Here is a 20,139-nt window from a genome sequence, read left to right as displayed (position 1 = left end):
GATAGTGAAATGGTATCTCATTTTAATTTACCTATCCTCAGTTTCTAGTGAAGTTGAGTATGTTTGCATATGGCTATTATTTTGTTGACCTTTTTTTCTTTGTAAGAGTTATTGGTATGTCATCACTCTTGGATCTGTAGGGGATTAGTTCTAGGACTCCTTGAGACAGTAAAATTCATGGGTGTTCAAGTCCCTTACATAAAATGGGACTTGCAAATAGTATTTGCATATAACCTACACATCTCTTCCTGTATACTTTAGATTACTTATAATATGTAATACAATGTAAATGCTATGTAAATAGTTGTTATACTGTATTATTTAGGGAATAATGACAAAAAAATCTGTGTCTGTTCAATACAGACACAACTATCCATTTTTTATTTCCCAAATATTTTTGGCCCATTTTTGGTTGAGTCCATGGATATGAGGGTCGACTGTACCCTGGATATTTATCCTTATCCCTTATGTTTGTTGAAAATAGTTTGTTGTACAAAATTTTAGGTTTTGATACAATGAGATTTGTCAGCATTTTTTTTTTTGCTTTTTTGTGTCTTACTGGTTAATTAGCCCTTTCCAACCCCAAGATTAAAAAATATATATCTTTTTATTTTCTCCTAACTTTTTTTTTTTCCTGAGATGGAGTCTTGCTCTGTCACCCAGGCTGGAGTGCAGTGGTGCGATCTCAGCTCACTGCAACCTCTGCCTCTTGGGTTCAAGGGATTCTCCTGCCTCAGCCTCCTGAGTAGCTGGGACTACAGGCATGAGTGTGGCACCATGCCTGGCTGATTTTTGTATTTTTAGTAGAGACGGGATTTCACCATTTTGGCCAGGCTGGTCTTGAACTCCTGACCTCAGGTGATCTGCCCCCATCAGCCTCCCAAAGTGCTGAGATTATAGGTGTGAGCCACCACGCCCGGCCTGTTTTCTCATAACTTTTAAAAATGCTTAAAGATTTTAAATTTAGCTCTTTGTCAGGGATTTATCTTTTGGATTGGCATCAGACACATACTGGATTTCACTCTTAGGTTACCTGCAACACCACTACTTCTACCAACACATCATTCCTCCGCCTGTTCCTCTTCACCCCATCTGGTTTGTGTGTTACGGAGAATGTACTTCATGTCAGGCAGTGCTAAATTTACATTGTTAGTGAGCTACTTCATTGAAGCATATTATCTTTGTTTTTACAGATGAGGATACTGAAGCACAGAGAAGTTAAGTAAGACCAAGGTCTCAGTTAGTAAGCAGTAGAACAGCACTTACATTGTGTATTTGTCAGTTCATCTTTTTCCACAGATTTGAAATGCCACCTTTATCATATACTGGATTTCCATATGTGTGTGTGTGTGTGTGTATGTGTGTGTGTATTTATATTTATATCTCTTTCTGGACTCCTTTTTATTCCATCGAGGTATTTGTCTATTCCTGGGCCAATATCACATGATTTATTTAATACAACATTCTAGCGTGTTTTGATAGCTGATAAGGAAAGTCTCTTATTGTTGCTCTTTTTCTTTATTTTATTTTATTTTATTTATTTTTTTTTTATTATTATACTTTAGGTTTTAGGGTACATGTGCACAATGTGCAGGTTTGTTACATATGTATCCATGTCCCATGTTGTTTTGCTGCACCCATTAACTCGTCATTTAGCATTAGGTATATCTCCTAATGCTGTCCCTCCTGCCTCCCCCCACCCCACAACAGTCCCCAGAGTGTGATGTTCCCCTTCCTGGGTCCATGAGTTCTCATTGTTCAATTCCCACCTATGAGTGAGAACATGCAGTGTTTGGTTTTTTGTCCTTGCGATAGTTTACTGAGAATGATGTTTTCCAGTTTCATCCATGTCCCTACAAAGGACATGAACTCATGCTTTTTTATGGCTGCGTAGTACTCCATGGTGTATATGTGCCACATTTTCTTAATCCAGTCTATTGTTGTTGGACATTTGGGTTGGTTCCAAGTCTTTGCTATTGTGAATAGTGCCGCAGTAAACATACGTGTGCATGTGTCTTTATAGCAGCATGATTTATAGTCCTTTGGGTATATACCCAGTAATGGGATGGCTGGGTCAAATGGTATTTCTAGTTCTAGATCCCTGAGGAATCGCCACACTGACTTCCACAGTGGTTGAACTAGTTTACAGTCCCACCAACAGTGTAAAAGTGTTCCTATTTCTCCACATCCTCTCCAGCACCTGTTGTTTCCTGACTTTTTAATGATGGCCATTCTAACTGGTGTGAGATGGTATCTCATTGTGGTTTTGATTTGCATTTCTCTGATGGCCAGTGATGATGAGCATTTTTTCATGTGTTTTTTGGCTGCATAAATGTCTTCTTTTGAAAAGCATCTGTTCATGTCCTTCACCCACTTTTTGATGGGGTTGTTTGTTTTTTTCTTGTAAATTTGTCTGAGTTCATTGTAGATTCTGGATATTAGCTCTTTGTCAGATGAGTAGGTTGCAAAAATTTTCTCCCATTCTGTAGGTTGCCTGTTCACTCTGATGGTAGTTTCTTTTGCTGTGCAGAAGCTCTTTAGTTTAATTAGATCCCATTTGTCAATTTTGGCTTTTGTTGCCATTGCTTTTGGTGTTTTAGACATGAAGTCCTTGCCCACGCCTATGTCCTGAATGGTATTGCCTAGGTTTTCTTCTAGGGTTTTTATGGTTTTAGGTCTAACATTTAAGTCTTTAATCCATCTTGAATTAATTTTTGTATAAGGTGTAAGGAAGGGATCCAGTTTCAGCTTTCTACATATGGCTAGTCACTTTTCCCAGCACCATTTATTAAATAGGGAATCCTTTCCCCATTTCTTGTTTCTGTCAGGTTTGTCTAAGATCAGATAGTTGTAAATATGCGGCATTATTTCTGAGGGCTCTGTTCTGTTCCATTGATCTATGTCTCTGTTGTGGTACCAGTACCATGCTGTTTTGGTTACTGTAGCCTTGTAGTATAGTTTGAAGTCAGGTAGCGTGGTGCCTCCAGCTTTGTTCTTTTGGCTTAGGATTGACTTGGCGATGTGGGCTCTTTTTTGGTTCCATATGAACTTTAAAGTAGTTTTTTCCAATTCTGTGAAGAAAGTCATTGGTAGCTTGATGGGGATGGCATTGAATCTATAAATTACCTTGGGCAGTATGGCCATTTTCACGATATTGATTCTTCCAACCCATGAGCATGGAATGTTCTTCCATTTGTTTGTATCCTCTTTGATTTCATTGAGCAGTGGTTTGTAGTTCTCCTTGAAGAGGTCCTTCACATCCCTTGTAAGTTGGATTCCTAGGTATTTGATTCTCTTTGAAGCAATTGTGAATGGGAGTTCACTCATGATTTGGCTCTCTGTTTGTCTGTGATTGGTGTACAAGAATGCTTGTGATTTTTGTAGATTGATTTTGTATCCTGAGACTTTGCTGAAGTTGCTAATCAGCTTAAGGAGATTTTGGGCTGAGACAATGGGGTTTTCTAGATATAGAATCATGTCATCTGCAAACAGGGACAATTTGACTTCCTCTTTTCCTAATTGAATACCCTTTATTTCCTTCTCCTGCCTGATTGCCCTGGCCAGAACTTCCAGCACTATGTTGAATAGGAGTGGTGAGAGAAGGCATCCCTGTCTTGTGCCAGTTTTCAAAGGGAATGCTTCCAGTTTTTGCCCATTCAGTATGATATTGGCTGTGGGTTTGTCATAGATAGCTCTTATTATTTTGAGATACGTCCCATCAATACCTAATTTATTGAGAGTTTTTAGCATGAAGGGTTGTTGAATTTTGTCAAAGGCCTTTTCTGCATCTATTGAGATAATCATGTGGTTTTTGTCTTTGGTTCTGTTTATATGCTGGATTACATTTATTGATTTGTGTATGTTGAACCAGCCTTGCATCCCAGGGATGAAGCCCACTTGATCATGGTATATAAGCTTTTTGATGTGCTGCTGGATTCTGTTTGCCAGTATTTTATTGAGGATTTTTGCATCAATGTTCATCAAGGATATTGGTCTGAAATGCTCTTTTTTGGTTATGTCTCTGCCAGGCTTTGGTATCAGGACAATGCTGGCCTCATAAAATGTGTTAGGGAGAATTCCCTCTTTTTCTATCGATTGGAATAGTTTCAGAAGGATGTTGCTCTTTTTCAAAAATGTCTTGGCTATTCTTGAACTTGCCTTTTTCTTTTCGGAAATGAATTTTAGAATCAGCAAGACATTTCATGTCCCTTAAACCTTAGTTTCCTCATCGTTAAAAATGGGGCTTGTTTTAGCGTATGCATTAGAGTTCCTAGCAAGTAGTTTTAAGTGGTTATGAAGTTCTCAAAAAAGTTATCCAGAATCTATACAAAACTTAAATTTTCTTGTGTTGCTTGCTGTTTGATTTAGGCATCAAGTGATTTGCTTAAACTTTTCTCTCTAGTGAAACCATCTTTAGTCTATCTTATAACACACAGTTTAGGTTGCTGCTTAGTTCTGTGGAAATGTGTGTATGATGGACAATGATGGGCTCAGAAGAAGATAATGATGCCCCTGAGTGGTGATATGTCTATTCTGCCATATTATCTTGATTCGTAGGATTGCATCATAGCCTCTCTCCTTACAAGCTTTTCAAATTGAATTCTGCTTTTTGACAAGGTCTCTCATTGTCAAGGAGAATAGAGGCCAACTTCAATTGTATGGCATGGAAGGTTTTTCTTAAACCATCTTAAACTTAATTGTGTTAATCATTAAAGTAAGTGGTCTTTGTTTTATTGCTATTGACACAGTTTTTTAAAGCTCTGCTAAAGAGGTTTTTTTTATAAGCACTATTAGCAGCTTCTTGCTAAGTTTAATATAAATTCCTCTCAGAGTGATTAAGTACATATTTTTGTCCTGTTTTGCCTTCTGTTGATGATGTATAGTTTAGTGTCTTCATGAAGTAAGAATATGGGGGTCATAGAAATATTGAAAATAACCAAAATGTTTAGAAGTAAAACCTAATTATGGTTTTAATAAATCACATCTGTCTACAATGAATCACATCTATGTTATCTATCATTTGCTAAGTATGAAAAAGGTCAGGCAATATAAATATTAGCTCCTTCCGTTAAAAAATATATATACACATATGTATTTGAATTCACCTTCTTTCTTAGATGAAGCAGTAGCATACAGTACACATTCTTCCCCTCTTGCTCTTTTTACCTGCTATGTGCTGGAGATCATGCCATATTAGTATACAGAGATACTCCTTATTCCCTGTCATGGTTTCATACTACTGTCCTGTGTATATTCTTACACAATATTCTTTTTTTTTTTTTGAGATGGAGTCTCGCTCTGTCACCCAGGCTGAAGTGCAGTGGTGCAATCTCAGCTCACTGCAACCTCTGCCTCCCAGGTTCAAGTGATTCTCCTGCCTCAGCCTCCCAAGTAGCTGGGATCACCGGCACATGCCACCATGCCCAGCTAATTTTTGTGTTTTTAGTAGAGATGGGGTTTCACCATGTTGGCCAGGCTGGTCTCGAACTCCTGACCTCAAGTGATCCACCCACCTCAGCCTCCCAAAGTGCTGGGATTACAGGCGTGAGCCACCATGCCTACCCTACAAAATATTCTGAGGTTAGTATATTCATGCTGTTCTCTTGTGAATGTAGTTTATTCAACCTGTCTGTATTGTTGGCTATTTGGGATGTTTTCAGCCTTTTGCTGTTATACACAGTGTTACAGGTAAATAGACTTGTGCATGCAGCTTCTCACGTGTTTACTAGTATATTTGAGTTGGATTCCCTAAAAATAGATTGGCTGGATCAAAGGGTAAATGCATAAATTACTTTGCTAAATATTGCCAAATTCCCCTTCATGGAGCTCATAGTCTTTTGCATTCTCACAACCAGTAGATTGTTTCCCTACAGCCTTGCCAACATGGTATGTCATCAGTCTTGAATTTTTGCCATTCTGATAGGTAGGCAGTGATACTTCAGTGTAATTTTATATTGCATTTATTTTGTTGTAAGTAAGGTTGAACATGTTTTTATATGGGTCAGAGGCAGGTGCATTTTTTTTCCCTATAGAGTTCTTGGCTTTTTTCCTTCTCCATTTTAAAAAGCTCTCTTTAGGTAGGGATATTAACATTTTAAGATTATTCATTAACCTGGGAAAATGTTCACAATTTGTTGAGTGCAAACAGCAAAATACTAAATCGTGTATTCAGTATGAGTTCAACTAATAAAAGAAAGAGAAGTGTGTCTGTATGTATGCAGGATAGACGCTCTATAACCTAAGTATTACCAGTAGTTATCATTGGGAGTGTGATTATACTTGCTGTCTATATCCTCTTTATTCTTTAATAGAGTTTCAAGATTTCTTATAATAGGCTATAATAAACCAGGAAGAAGGTTTAAAAATTAATTAGATGTTGGCAAAAAGATGTATATTGAGCGATTATTAAGATGTTGATTGATATATTCAAAACTTTATATTAATTCACAGTATTGATTTGCTCACTCAACAGTTATATATTGAGTACTTACCATGCCAAGTGATGTGCTAGGTATTGAAGAACCAGCAGTGAACAAAACAGATACAGTACCTTCCCCCCGTGAGCTTATTGTCTGATAAAGGAAAAAGACAATACATAGTTTTAAAATGTTCACACATCTCCATCTTGTTTATTATTTGTACTGACTTTTGGATGAAATTTTCTTTGCTCTGAGACATAGTATATAACTCTGTGTGTGTGTTTTCAACCAAGTCAATAGGAAAAAAGTGCATATATCCCCTTTGCAAAACCAACCAAAATTCCTTGTTTGGGAAGTTGTCTGCAGTGTTGCTGAGAAACTCTAGGAACCGTTGAGCAGTATAGGGAGGTTGGATAAACAGGAAAAGGAGATATCCTGAAACAGAAAGGGAAAAGCTGGACTGGATATTATGATGTAGGCCCCTCTTTGCCTGGCTAACTCCTGTCTGTTCTTCAGAGGTCAGCTCACATGTCACCTCTCCTGAGAAACTGCTTCTGCCTCCTGCAGCCCAGGTTAGGATTTTCTCCTGGATGTACCCAACATCTTGTGCTTGTTCCCATCATACATCACAGCGTTATAGTGTATTGTAATTACCTCTTTACTAGTATGTCTCAAGCTGTAAGCTCCTTGAAGGTAGGGATTTTCTCTTACCTTTCACTTCATTCATTGTATGTAGCACAGTCTCTGACTATAGTGGACACTGTAAAGGTGATGAATTTCCTCTTTGACAGAAGCAGGGAGTTACAGATATTGAGTAAAATAAACATTTACATTTGCTTAAGTGATGCGGGCTCTGGTTGTACTCCTGCAGATAGTGAGTGTGGACTGTAGGATTTGACTCTTAGAGCCCATTCTCAGCCAGTGGACCCTAAATATAGCAGCCAACCTAAATATAGCAGCCAATGCAAGATGGATTTGGCCAGGTTTGGGGAGCTGGCTTTATTAGCTCTCCAGTCTTCTAGTGTTGGCTGCCACCTGACCTCATGAGAGAGAGGCTACCAGGTGGAATCCACGTGCTTTGTTCCCTCTGAGTTATCCCTTGAATTCTAAGAAATTCTTGTGCACATTTATGTTGAATAGAGAGTTCACCCTCTGGACATCCCTGTTGTGTGAGCCTGCTTGGCACTGGTGCACAGTGGTGCTCAATCCAGGGCAGTGTATGTATGGTCAGTGACTGGTCAGCCCCTTCTCATCACCATCACTTTTTGGCTTACTCTTCCTAATGCCCTCTCCCCACTCTAATCCCACTCGATTTCTTTGGTTTAACCTTTCCTCTTTCCCCTTTTTTTCCTTAGTATATAATCTACTGCTCTAGATCAGCCAGTAATATAATGGGCCTTCCTTAGCTCCTCAGAACAATTGAATTTTGCTTTGGACTTTTGCCTTAGGCTGTTGAATCTGGCTAGTGAAGTTAGTATTAGGGTGACCAACCATTCCATTTTGCCTGGGACTGCCCCAGTTTTAGCACTGAAAGAGCCCTGTGTCCTGGGAAACTCCTCAGTCCTGGATAGTTTGTTACTTTAGTTAGGGCTGACCTAGGAAACTGCTGTGTCACAAGTGACTTGGATAATTCTGAAGTTTTGTTTTCGAATACTTCCTTGAATTCAGCATGTAACTTTTTTTCATCAGCGACTATAATATCAGATGATGTTATGACGCAGGAAATGAATAATCTCTGTTCTTCCTTAATCTTTAGCCAAAAGCATTTGAACAATACTTGAATCTGGAAGATGGCAGACTGCTGACTCATCTGAAGATGTGTTCCGCGGCGCCCAAACTTCCTTATGATCTCTGGTTCAAGAGGTGCTTTGCGGGATGTTTGCCTGAATCCAGTTTACAGAGGCAAGTATGTCTTTCGAAGACATATTGAAGGCTTGGCGTTAGAGCAGAGTTCTGCCCTTTCATGTGGTCATCCCTCAGAGTATAAATTTGCTTTAGAACAATACAGTAATTTGAAGCTCAGTCCTCCAGCAGCTACCATAACAGCACATGATTCTGCTTATTCTTGAATATACAATTAGAAAAATTAAGGGCCCTCAGTGCGTTAGATGCTATGAAGTAGTCACACCTCAAATGGTCTCCATAAGTTTATATAAGTGTCAGGTCCTTTTTTCCAGAAATGTGACAAATCCTCCTCTAGTAGAAATCTTAGTATTTAGTTTCATCATGATATCTTTAAAGAAGCTGAAGGCAGTCAAAGATCTGAGACTCAAACTAAGTTCTTCCCGTCAGTTTCAGACATGTCTGGGTATTTCGGAGTCCGGTGCCACCCGTTAAGACTTTGTGATGTAGTAAAATAGTAACTCTTAAAATAAGTTATGGCACTGAACAGTGCAGTACACAGAGAACATTATAAGATAATATGTAACGAAGTGTATGAAGTAGAATACCAACTTTTAGGAGTTATAGGAATGATCAGAATTATTATTTTAGAGTGGTTATAGATCAGTAACTGGCTCCTTAAGCCCTTAGAGAAGTTAAGGAGTCTGTCCCCAGAATCACTGGCAATGAAATTGAATTTATCTCATTTCATATACATCTTTTGTTGTCCCTTAGTAGGCTATAATTATATTAGCATTACGGAATATTAGCAGAATATAAACCATTAGTTTAGGGTTTTCTTTTTCTTCCTCAAAAATGTCAGGTTCACAACATGAGGGAATATGCTTTTGGTAGATTCCTCGTGGAGCAGTAATTTTTAGTGAACTTCCCTTTTTCCTTCTAGTGCTGATTGTATCTAGAATAGATTTCAGATGGCTTCTGTATTTTGTTGTTGTTTTGATGATTATTTCGTAAGAGTTGTTCTTTGAAGCTTTTACATAATATTGGAGCAATTTGATTTTATTTTGTAATTTGAGATGTCTAGGCTAAACATAATTCTCAAACTCATATAATTTGATTATATCTCCTTATTTTTGTAGGGTTTGGGATAAAGTTGTGAGTGGATCCTGTAAGATCCTGGTTTTTGTAGCTGTTGAAATTTTATTAACCTTTAAAATAAAAGTTATGGCACTGAACAGCGCAGAGAAGATAACAAAGTTTCTGGAAAATGTAAGTGTGCTTTGATTTGATTTTGAATCTGGAAATGAAGTTACCTTAGCAAGTCAGATTTTCCTGTTACATTAGATTATTTCAGAGAAATAATAATTACATTATTTCAGAGAAATAATACCTTAGAATGTTTCAGAGAATAATTATAATAATGATTATTTTAGGGAAGTTATTTGACAGAAATAATAATTTGATTTGATTTTGAATCTAGAAATGAAGTCACTTTAGCAAGTCAGATTTTCCTGTTACATTAGATTATTTCAGAGAAATCATACAGTATATTTTTACATTATAAGAAACATTTTTCCCAGAAAAAGTTTGGCCTAAAGTTGGCCTGAGGGTTAGTTTGCATCCTGTCTTTGCGAAATGATGGTCTGAGACCATCTCGTGAATGTGTCCACTTAGAACCAGAGTCTCATCCTCCATGTGACTATCAGCAGGCATGTCAGGAAAAGGAATAGGTGGGATCTGTCATTTTACAATGAATAATTTTTTTCAGTTCAAAAGGGGTTCTGTATTTTGGAGGATTTTGTAAGCCATTTCATTTCTGTTACTGTCTCTAGTGTAATCCCAGTTGGGTTTATTAATATACAGTATTAACCTAGTATATTGCTGAAAAAGGCAATGGTAAAGAAATTAACTTTTCTCTCGCTATGTATCTTGGAATACCCTTTACCAGGCAAGAAGTAGGATTAAAGAGACTTATGCCTGAATGATTTTCACAGAATCCCAAATCTATTCATTTTAAAAATACTATTAACATTTGAAAAATGGCCTGGTAAATTATAATAAAGTATTGAGTCAATATGTGTCAAATAAATGAATAATCATCATTATAACCAGAAGTGGCTAACAGTGCCAGGCCTGTGCTAAGTATTTTCCATGGGTTACCTCATGTCCTACTGTGAATAGCTCTGCGAAGTCAGTCTATCATTTGCCTCATTTTAGAGATGGGGATCTGAAACCCAGGTAGCTTAGGTAACCCGCCCGGGGGGTGCACAGTTAGTGAGCAGTGCAGGATTTGAACCCAGGCAGGCTGACACTGGAGCCCTTTCATGTCCTCAGGTAGCATGTGACGCAAGCCTTTTATGCTGTCACTTTCTGAAAAACAGTGAAAACTCCCATGGAAGTGGATTTCATGCCACAGCGAATGAGGGAAGACACTGAAGTTGTCAACACTGAAATTTCACAAAGACTGATTTGCTTGTCCACAGATTCCCCAGGACAGCTCAGACGCGATCGTGAGCAAGGCCATTGACTTGTGGCACAAACACTGTGGGACCCCGGTCCATTCAAGCTGAACGCACCCGCTGGTTGTGGACCGTCTGCCAGGCCCACCGTAAGCATTGTGTTCTTGGCATGTGATCTGGGAAACTGATTGAATAATACACTTTTCTTCCTTTGGTGCTCAAAGTGGTTTTTTTTCCCCAATGAAATTATTTAATTGAAATGCCTGGTGTTGCTGTGTTGGCGAGCAGCATCTTGCAGTTACATAGCAATGTAAAGTTCATCTCTGAATAGCATTTCAAAAGGGTTGTTAGAAAATAGCTCCCTGATTTTAAAGTGGTTTAGTCAGGGTGAGTGGGTGCGTTAACCAGCAGTGTGTAACTAAGCCTGCCCTGCCTGTCTCTAATTAGCACCAAGCTAGTTACTTTTAAGGTCTATTTCTAGAATAAGAGTGACTTCCTTTTGTTGACACCTCAGATTTGGCCTTTGTTGATGCAGTACGTGTTTAAATCCAAGCCAACTGCCTTCTGAGGCTTCATCGTGCTGAAAAGGCTTTAAACAATTACTACTCTTTTTTCTCTTTGGGCCAGTTGGAATGAAACCATTATTGAACAAAATGTGTTTGAATTGCTCCTAGGAGCAAGTACTTGTTGGATATTTTGCGGCACTCACATTTTTCTCGATGGGGCGTTAAATGTGGGATGTTAGGGAGCACTGTGCCACACACTAAAGAAGTGAGAGAAATGGCCGGTGAAGGTGAACAGCTCATCACCCCTGGGCCACCTTGTGCCACGTAAATGGCATGGCTACTCTTCACTGGATAGTTCTCGGCTTTGGGAGTAGTGAGTGAAAGGGGACCCTTTGTTTCACACTGGTTCAGCCTTCAGACCTGCAAGAGCCTGAGTGGTGAGTTGGATTTTCCACCCACTCCCTAAAAGAGGAGGCAGCTATGAACTTATAGAGGTACAATTCTGAGAATTCAGGCCCTCCCTCGTGTGTGAAATATCTGTTGAAAAAAATTTCAGAGAAAGTGTGGGTTGTTGAAATCTGCTGCTTCTGAATACTAACATATCCAAACAGTATTTAATTTTTTAAAATAAAAATGCACTCCAAAGAAAAACCTTTTAAAGCAAAATTGCTGCCTAGAGTTAAAATTTTAATAAAAAATGACTTATTGCCAACCATTTATGCCGGAGCCAGGCAGGAGCACTGGTACTCTTAGGGAGCAGGAAGGCTTAGGGGCTGAAGTTCCTCTTACTTCGCTGCTTTGGCTGGAGGCCAGCTGATCTGAAATGAAAGACTCTTACTGTACTGCTAAGAGATCTAAAAATAAATATTCTGCAAGTATATTCTGTCAAACCCAGTTTGGTAAAACCTTTCTGGCTGTAGGGTGTGGGGTGGCGATTTTTTCTTGAAGTTAGTCAATCTAAGAGTTTTTCCTTATTAAAACACTGATTGGCGGAATGATTTTTTTAAGGCCCACCCTGAGAAAGTGGTGGATGGAGAGGATGAGCATCCAGTTTCACTTCATAGCAGAATTTCACTTTGCTGAGAGCTAAGTGTTTTGAAAATGTTTGTGCCTGCTGTCTTGGGTGAGGAGCGCAGTTCCTGATAAAAATACATCCATATGCCTTTTCTTCAAAACATTTTGTCAGGATACTGCAGAATTTTTCCTTCATATATTACAACCCACGGTTCCTGTCACAAACTATTGCGGCTAAATTGTGGGATTCTTCATCGCCCTTGGAAAGCTGGAATTTAACATGATCAAATTTAGTTTCTGCTCTTTCCCTTCTAGAGATTTGCCTTAAACACAGATGAGAGAAGATCTCAGTCCTCTTGGCCAGGAGAAAGGAAGGCCAAGGAAGGTTGGAGAGTGTTTGTGTGTTGGGGGTGTGGCTTTGGCCTGCTGGCAAATCGAATGGATGGGTTGTGTAGAGGTACAATTGTGTAGAGGATTGTGTGTACACAGGCTTGTGTGTCAAGGCTGTTTCAGGAAATGAGGTCAGGGTTCATGAGAATGAAGCACTTTCTTTGTTAATGGAAAGTTCGGCTAAAAATTATGAGGCAACACTGAAATCATATGATGTGCTGAAGGAGCTCCGAGGACCTTCTTGCACTGTAGCTCTGGGTATGATGGGCACTTGCCCTGTCTTAAATTGCGTAATTTCCTGTCATGTGGTCATCACCTCCCCATGGTGACGCAAGGTTTCGATATTTTCCCTCTGAAAATGAAGAACCCGGAGGGAAGCCAGTGGGGATGAGGAGGGTGAGCAAAGAGCTTAGATGCCCAGGACCAGATCCTAAAATGAGTCACTGGCTCACATGGCCCAAGTGACAGCGCCTGCTCGAGCTCTGTGACCATAAGCAGCAGAGTGACATCCCCAAGTTCTCCAGCCAAGGCAGCCTTTGGGGAGCCTGGTGAGGGGTGTGTGGTGTAGACAGTGAATCTGCCCGGGTCACATAGGGTCAGCAGCTTTTGTCTTTAGCTGGGTGTTTTGGGTCTAGAAGGGCCAGAAGGTGCTTTCCTCTGCCCTTGACAGAGAGGGAAAGGAGTGTGGGAATTTGGGGAACAAGAGTTGGTGGCATTCCCTCTGTTGGTGGAAACAAAGAGCCATTTCTCTTTGAGACTGTGTGCCAAATGAAACTGTCCGTGGTTCTTGGCACAAGCCGTGGCCCCTAGATCAGCTGATGTTCCTCCAGAGCTGGCACCAGTTTGAGTAGGAGGGAGGGGTGAGGCATGGCGGCAAGGAGAACAGAGGGTGGTAGTGATTTCTGGGGGACCACGGTGGGAGTGCTGACCTTTCATGGCTTTCCTGACCAGTCGCCTTTTCCACTTTGGTCCCTTTGTCAGCCTTGCCTTGGGGAGGTTAAAAAGTGAGTGGACAGTTTCTAGATGAGGTGATAACTCCCTGTAAGGGGAGGCCCCTCCCAAGGGCTGATTTTACTCCAGGACAATGACAAAGGGAGTTGGAGAATGTCATCAGAGAAGGACACACAAGAATCCTGGAAGCTCATCCTAAGCACAACTCCAAATTGAATGTCGTAGCAAGCGCTTAAGGTTCACACCTCCAATTCATACCTAATACTGAGGCTTTCCTTTGCAGTTTACCAGGAACTTACAGGGCAGGCACTGGGGACTGCCAGAGCTCATGCTAAGCACTGGCTTTATCACAGAGTCACTTCTTGGTCTTCTCCATCATCCTTTCCTAGAGTCTTAATAAGTAGCAAGCTGGTACTTGCTGGAAATTTTAGCATCTCTCTTTTCCCTGCTTCTGCCTGCCCTCTGGACATAATACTAAGAAGATTTGAGAGGGGGGCAGCAAAGAGGAGAAGCTTTGGAAGATTCACTCCTAAACATTAGGTGGTTGCACGCTATACCACAGTGGGCCTGCATTCCCACCTCCCGTTTCTCCCTCTTCTGACCGATATGTTTGGTTCATTTGTCCTTTTATTTGTTTTCATTCAATCACGAAATTTATGTGAATACACTCTTAATTATGGGCCAGGTACTGAGCTTAATTGCTGAACAAGACATGGTATCTGCCCTCTTGGAGTGTACAAGCATGCAGGGAAGACATATTTAACAGATAGATGTTTTGTTCCAGACGTCTTTAGGAGAAACTCTCAACTCCTGTGCTGCCACACCAGGGAGAAGGTGGACTGAGTCTGTCCAGAAGCTCCAGAGGAAGGATAGAATTGCTCTGAGATGTGTGATTCTGTGTCCCCCTCCCTTATTAATGGAAGAGGTGACAGGAAGAGCCTTGGACCGGGGAGGGGGCATGAGCATCTGCCCCACTCACTAGTTTTGCGAACCAAGCCAGTCACTCAGTCTGTGTCTTGGTTTCCCTGTCATCAAACAGTGATTCTGTTACATCCCTTCCTCCCCAGCGTGCTTGTGAGCATCACATGAGTTGGCTGTGAAAGCACTTTTAGAAGCATGGAACTCTGTGGATATTTAATATTTTCAAGAGCATCATTTGCAAGAGTGTAGCTGGGCACTGTCTCTATTTGAATCTACTCTATGCTTGGAGGCCTAACTCAGCTCTACCTTCTCTGAAAATTTGTTAACTGCCAAGCTCAAAGTGCATTTTCCTAACTCTGAGCTTCTGTAACATTTCAGGGACCACTCATTTAGCAATAATTGTTTGGAAGTCTCTTGTTCGGTTGTCTTGAACTTTTATTAAGTGTTCCATGTGGTTTCCCTCTAAGATGCAAGATTCTTGAGGCCAGGGGCTGCCTTTAGCACACCCGAGGCACTGGCAGATTCAGTGTCTGGCGAGGGCCCTCTGTGTGGTTCATAGATGGTGCCTTCCTGCTGTGTCCTGGTGGAAGGAATGAACTCTGGTCTTTCAGCCCCTTATAAGTGTCCTAATCCCATGCATGAGGAACCACCCCAAGACCTCACCACCTTCCAAAGGCCCCACCTCCAAATACCATCACACTGGGGGCTAGGATTTCAGCACACACATTTTAGGGGAAGACAAAGATTGAGACTAATACATTGGTTTAGAATGATGTGTTTACATCCCAGATTTATGTGACCTCTTTTAGGTTAGTGATAATGACTTATTCTTTTTTTCGTTCCCCCAGTGTCAAGCACATCTCCCAGCCCACGTGGGCTCTTCATGAATATTTGTTGAATATGGGAAGGCCTGGTTCAGCATTAAGACACCTCCATTGACAAGTAATAGAGTTGTTCTGAAGCAAGCTTGCTTAAAGGAGATTTTTTTTTTTTTTTTTTTTTTTTTTTGAGACGGAGTATCCCTCTGTTGCCCAGGCTGGAGTGCAGTGGCACAATGTCGGCTCACTGCAAGCCCCGCCTCCCGGGTTCACGCCATTCTCCTGCCTCAGCCTCCCGAGTAGCTGGGACTACAGGCGCCCACCACCACGCCCGGCTAATTTTTTTTGTATTTTTAGTAGAGACGGGGTTTCACCGTGGTCTCGATCTCCTGACCTCGTGATCCGCCTGCCTCGGCCTCCCAAAGTGCTGGGATTACAAGCGTGAGCCACCACTCCCGGCTAAAGGAGATTTTATTATAGGATGCAGGGGTGAGGCTGAGAACCTAAAGAGGGAGGGCTTGGAGTCTGGGATGGGACTAAAGAGACCCTGGACCCTCTCGTCCTCTTATCTATGATCCACACAGTGTGTGGGCTGTGTCTAGAGTCTGTATCCCTGCAGTCTGGATCACTCTGGTAGAAGATGCCCCACCCTAAGACACTAAATGTATACGTTACAGGTCCAGCCTCTGGAGACAGAGTCTCGTGACGCAATTCCTAAATCCATGGGAAAGAGGCTGTGGTCTGGCTTGGGCTTGGGGCTGCCTATGGGCCAATCACGTAGAGCCGAGTGGGTGGAGGCATCCCACAGCAGATGCAGGGCCACTAGGAGCCTCCCTTGTGTCTACTGCAGTGCAGGGAGTGGTGAGCAAGGGGCATGGTGGACGGGTCCACTGTGAACTGGGAAGAGACTCTCAAAGACTCTCCGCTCCACTTAGATCTGTTGACCAGATAAATGCCCTGCAGAAGGGCCCGGGGGCAACAGGAAGCCTTCTGCCTCGACCAAGTCTCAGTGACTTTTCCTGCACCACTTCTTTCTGGTTTCTGCCAGCCAGGCAGGTGGATAGCCAGCCCTTTCTGATGGGGGCGGGCAGAGGGGTAGTATCACACCAGCAGCCTTTGTGAACTGACTCATGTGGCCAGGTGCTCCCTTTGCGAACTTTCATACCAAGTCTAATTCAGTCCGAAAATCTACAGGAAGTCGACTTTGCCCAGCTCCTTCCCCTCCACCTGGGTCAACTGTGGGGGCTTTGCTGGCAGCAGCTGTGTTTGTTTGTCTCCGATTGCTTGGGAGGGTGTATAGTTTCCCCACAGGGTGTCCAACATCTGGGTGTCCAGACCAAGTTGGGCTGTGGCCGGGCTGGGTGGCAGTTGAGTGAACCTAATAAAGGCAGTTAGGGGAGGCGGCTGCTAAGGCTGACTGATTTTCCGATCATACGGAAGGCACGTCCGGACCTGAGGGACGTCAGAGCTGGAGGGGAGCTTGCAGATCACGCCATACACAGATAAGAAAAGTGAGGTTACAGGTGGTCTAGTGAGTTACTTATACAAGGTCACAGTAGCTGAGCAAGCTCTGGAACCCAGGCATCACCAAGCTGCTCCCTCATTCGGAAACACTGACCCATCTTTCTCTGAGCCTTAAAATCTCTCCATCTGGGCAAAACATTCCAGAGTGGCAGCATCTGCTTGGACCTATTGCTGGCTGGCTGGCTGGGTAACTCAGCACCATGTCCTTATTTGTACCCCAGGGGAGGGGATGAGAGTAAGAGCTCCCACTTCACAGAGTGGTTAGAAGGATGAGCTACAGAAACAGACGTGAAATCCTTAGACCAGTGTCTGGCACAGAAGTTGGTAAATATTAGGTATTATAGTTCTGCAAGTGTTTTAATGTGCATTCTCCTCAGAGAGTGGCGCTGTGATGCAGAGTCTCACCAAAGACTAAGAGTCCTAGAGCACACTGCTTCCTGAGAAGAGGTTTTTAGGAGAGTGGAGGCCCATTGCAGACTCTTTAGGGCATTGCATTGGAACAGGGCTTCTCAAACTTGAATGTGCCTTGGGAGCCCCTGGGGTCTTGGTGAACTGCAGATTCTGTCTGTAGGTCTGGGGTGGGCCTGGCTTTCTCCATTTCTAACAAGTTCCGTGACGATGCTGATGCTGCTTGTCCAGGGGACCACAGTTAGTAGCAACGGCCCAGGCAATGCAGATTTCACCTAATGATGAAAGGTTTAATGCTGATTGCAAAAGAAAGAAATATGCCACTAGCCTGTGCCTTTTTCTCATTTTTAAACTAGTCTGACCTCGTTTCTAAGCTATTGCTAAAGTTTATAAAACAATGGAATAGTTTGTCAAATTTGGAATAAAATCTCAGTACTGAAATGTGAATGTTTTCCACAAATTGTTCCCTTTCTGTGCTAGGAAGTGGTGTCACTCTAACCTTATTACAAATCAGCTCATTACCAAGGACAGCTCTGTGGCAGCTCACCAACTACCAACTACCTTATAGTTGTCTACTCATTCTTCATCCTCTCTCTTCCTTACTGACAACACCCCAATTTTATTTGAGGCAGGAGTGTGTTAACATAACCTTATTCCCCAGGCCCTCATGCTGAAAGGAATGGCCAATAAGATGGAAGGTAAAGTCATTAGGTAGGACTTCCAGAAAAGGTTTTTAAAGAGAATTTATTCAGCTGGCAGGTAAATTTCCTCTTCCTGGTATTTCCTCTTACTTTCTGCCTGGAACACATACATAATGGCGGGAGCTTCAGCAGCTATCTTGGAATGTGAGGCAACATCAAGAATGGAAGCCACATGATAAGGATGGTGGGGCCGAAAAATAGAGCTACACATTGATGGTGTCACTACCACACAAGCTCTTTTCTGCTTCATTCCAGACTGCCTTTACATTTTAAAAAATCCCAATTTGTTTCAGTCACTATCATTTGAGTTTTTGGTTATGTGAAGACTGTTGGACCTAATGCTAACTGACACCACCAGAGCAGATGCAGTTTAGCAAGGCAGATATGGGTTTAAATCTATGTCTAAAACTATCATCTTTCTGACTGCCCTTTCTGGGATTCACTAGTGGTGTAGGGTCAAGGGAACTGGATTGAGAGTTCTTTGCTCATCTCTGCTATTTCCTAACTGTGTGACTGTTTTTTCTTGGCCTCAGCCCCTTCATCTGTAAAACGGGGATGAGAGATGAAAGTGACCAGCACAGTGCTGGGGTGCAAAACTCATTCCGCTGGTGCTGAGGGCAGGGGTATCTCAGGATGATGGTGTGGGGATGTGATGCAGTGGCCAGTGCTAATGCAGCAGGGAGGGGCCTCGTGGGGTGAAGCTTGGGTGCTGGCAGCAGTGCAGCTTCTAGTCCTTGCTTGCTTTAAAAAATTTTTTTTTGAGATAGGGTCTCACTGTGTCACCCAGGCTGGAGTGCATGGTATAATCACAGCTCACTGCAGCCTTGAGCTCCTGGGCTCAGGTGATCCTCTCACCTCAGCTTCCCTGGTAGCCGGTAGCTGGGACTACAGACACATGCCCAGCTAGTTTTTTGCATTTTTTGTAGAGATGGGGTTTCATCATGTTGCCCAGGCTGGTCTCGAACTCCTGGGCCCAAGAGATTCACCCACCTCGGCCTCCCAAAATGCTGAGATTACAGGTGTGAGCCACTGCACCCCACCTTCTAGTGCTTTCTTTAGGGGTGTCACCCCTTGGTGTGCTGAGAGCAGCAGAGCACCTTCCTCTGTTGTGACCAGAAGGATTGGACTAAGTGACCCTTTTAGCATGAATGGCCTTTGGTTTTGTTGGGAGGGAGCTGGGGGCAGCACAAGAAGCTTTCCACTGGGCTCGAGAAACCTGCCTTGGCATCTTCCTCCACCAGCTCCTAGGCGTGATGCTGAGGCCCGGGAGGCAGCCCAGGTAACATCTTGCCTCCCCGCACAGCTTTGCTGCTGAAATCTAAGTGACTCTACCCCAGCTGCTTGCTCTGAGCCAGCCGAATGTCCAGTCAACAAAGAGCGTTTGTGCTGTCCTATTGACTGGGGCCTATAGTAAGATTGAAACCACAGCAGAACTGTGCACACCTCTGCTGTCCAAATCAACTACTCTCCAAACCTGAAGCCATCATTCTTTGTCCTTCCCCTCCTCCCCACTCCAATCAGTTAAGTTCGGCACCTGCAGGGTTTCCGCTCATGCGTAGATAGCTGATTCCTGGAGGGCAAAAACCATGTCTTTACAGTGAACTAAAAATATGAAGAGATGTACTTACCTCCCCACACAGAGTGGGGTCGCTAGGGAGACCTGAACTAGGATGGCTCAATTGGAGCCTCTCACTGGCCCAGTGGGTCTCCGTTTTTCTGCCCAGCTGCTGGACAGCCAGAAACATGCCTTCCTTTCCTTACTGTGGCCAGTTCCTGGATTTTAAAATTGGATATGATTGAAATAAGGTCTGTCTGGGTGCGCATGTTACACACAAGTTAAATTTCCCTGTTCATGTTTTGTCCTGTAAAAGGCAGTCAGCCCTGTGTGCTCTTTCTGGTCTTCTTATTTTAAAAAAATAATTGTAACTAAATGTGTTGATGGAAAAGGAACATGTGCCAATAGAGGGGAAAGGCAGCCAGGACAAAAGGGTCTACAATGACTGGTGGCTGTTCTCCATGTCCCAGCCCCAAGGACCCTTCCTCAGCACCAACTCCTGGAGTCTAAAAATGAGTGTGTTATTTCAGGTACTTTTCTAGGAAGAAAGAAGGGGTTTGTCCTGCCTGCTTTGGGGCTGTCATCACCAAGTCAGTGAGATGGAATTGAGGAAAACCCAAGGTGGCTCAGC

At 42.5% G+C, this 20,139-nt stretch overlaps 1 protein-coding gene across 4 annotated transcripts in view; it reads left to right on the top strand.

Annotated features, from left to right (window-relative positions):
- LOC100580823 (TBC1 domain family member 7) overlaps nt 1-20,139 on the top strand; it is a 65,101-nt gene that overhangs the window by 14,672 nt on the left and 30,290 nt on the right. For 3 of the 4 annotated variants that reach the window (XM_003263520.3, XM_003263521.4, XM_030817312.1), the window contains exons 6-8: nt 8,176-8,321; nt 9,401-9,530; nt 10,745-10,980. In XM_003263520.3, coding sequence (XP_003263568.1) covers nt 8,176-8,321; nt 9,401-9,530; nt 10,745-10,831 — 363 coding nt within the window. In that variant the 3' untranslated portion in view covers nt 10,832-10,980. Of the gene's footprint in view, nt 1-8,175; nt 8,322-9,400; nt 9,531-10,744; nt 10,981-20,139 lie in introns of those variants that run through there. The other variant, XM_030817311.1, reaches the window with a different exon arrangement.

The sequence above is a fragment of the Nomascus leucogenys genome, chromosome 8, assembly GCF_006542625.1.
Source record: "Nomascus leucogenys isolate Asia chromosome 8, Asia_NLE_v1, whole genome shotgun sequence".
NCBI classification, from domain to species: Eukaryota; Metazoa; Chordata; class Mammalia; order Primates; family Hylobatidae; genus Nomascus; species Nomascus leucogenys.
Note: the sequence above shows the minus strand (reverse complement) of the source record. Positions and strands in the feature narration are given on the sequence as shown.